The sequence below is a fragment of the Myotis davidii genome, unplaced genomic scaffold, assembly GCF_000327345.1.
Source record: "Myotis davidii unplaced genomic scaffold, ASM32734v1 C62393262, whole genome shotgun sequence".
Lineage (NCBI taxonomy): Eukaryota > Metazoa > Chordata > Mammalia > Chiroptera > Vespertilionidae > Myotis > Myotis davidii.
In genome coordinates, this window is record NW_006344572.1 from 1 (window position 1) to 459 (window position 459).

Genomic DNA, 459 nt, shown 5'->3' on the forward strand with positions numbered 1-459 from the left:
CCATGTGAGTGTCAGTCTTGGCATAAGAGTGGTTGACAGGAAGCCAGGGTCCATGCACACTCATCAGGTCCTTGCTCATCTGTCCCAACTTGCTGCCCAAGTGGCCTTTTAGCGTGTTTTCAGGATTTTTGTCTAAGTTCCTCAGTAAATCGCTTCCGGAGTCCCTTCTCCAAAGCATTTCGTCACTTTCTGACTCCTCAGAGTCTCCCCTCTGAAACGTCACTAGGGAGCTTTCTGAGCCCCTGGAGAGATCTTTTGGGATCTTCCCTGTATGGGGGCTTAGCTGGAGCCCCACGTTCTGTGCATCGTTGCTGCTTTCACCTGTGAGTGAAGTGGGCTGTGAGGGCTCATGCTTGTCCTTTGCCTGACATGTCCCTGGTAATTCGCTCTGATGTTGCCCTAGTTCTGGAGGTTCTCTGATCTTGGGGAACAGCTCCCAGCTATGTTGCATATGTGAGT

At 51.4% G+C, this 459-nt stretch overlaps 1 protein-coding gene across 1 annotated transcript; it reads right to left on the bottom strand.

Annotated features, from left to right (window-relative positions):
- Positions 1-7: 7 nt before the first annotated feature.
- LOC107181402 (spermatogenesis-associated protein 31C1-like) lies at positions 8-451 on the bottom strand (the record flags this gene model as incomplete). Its single annotated transcript, XM_015557174.1, has 1 exon — positions 8-451. A coding segment is annotated over exon 1 (444 nt), but the record flags the coding sequence as incomplete, so codon positions are not given.
- Positions 452-459: the final 8 nt, after the last annotated feature.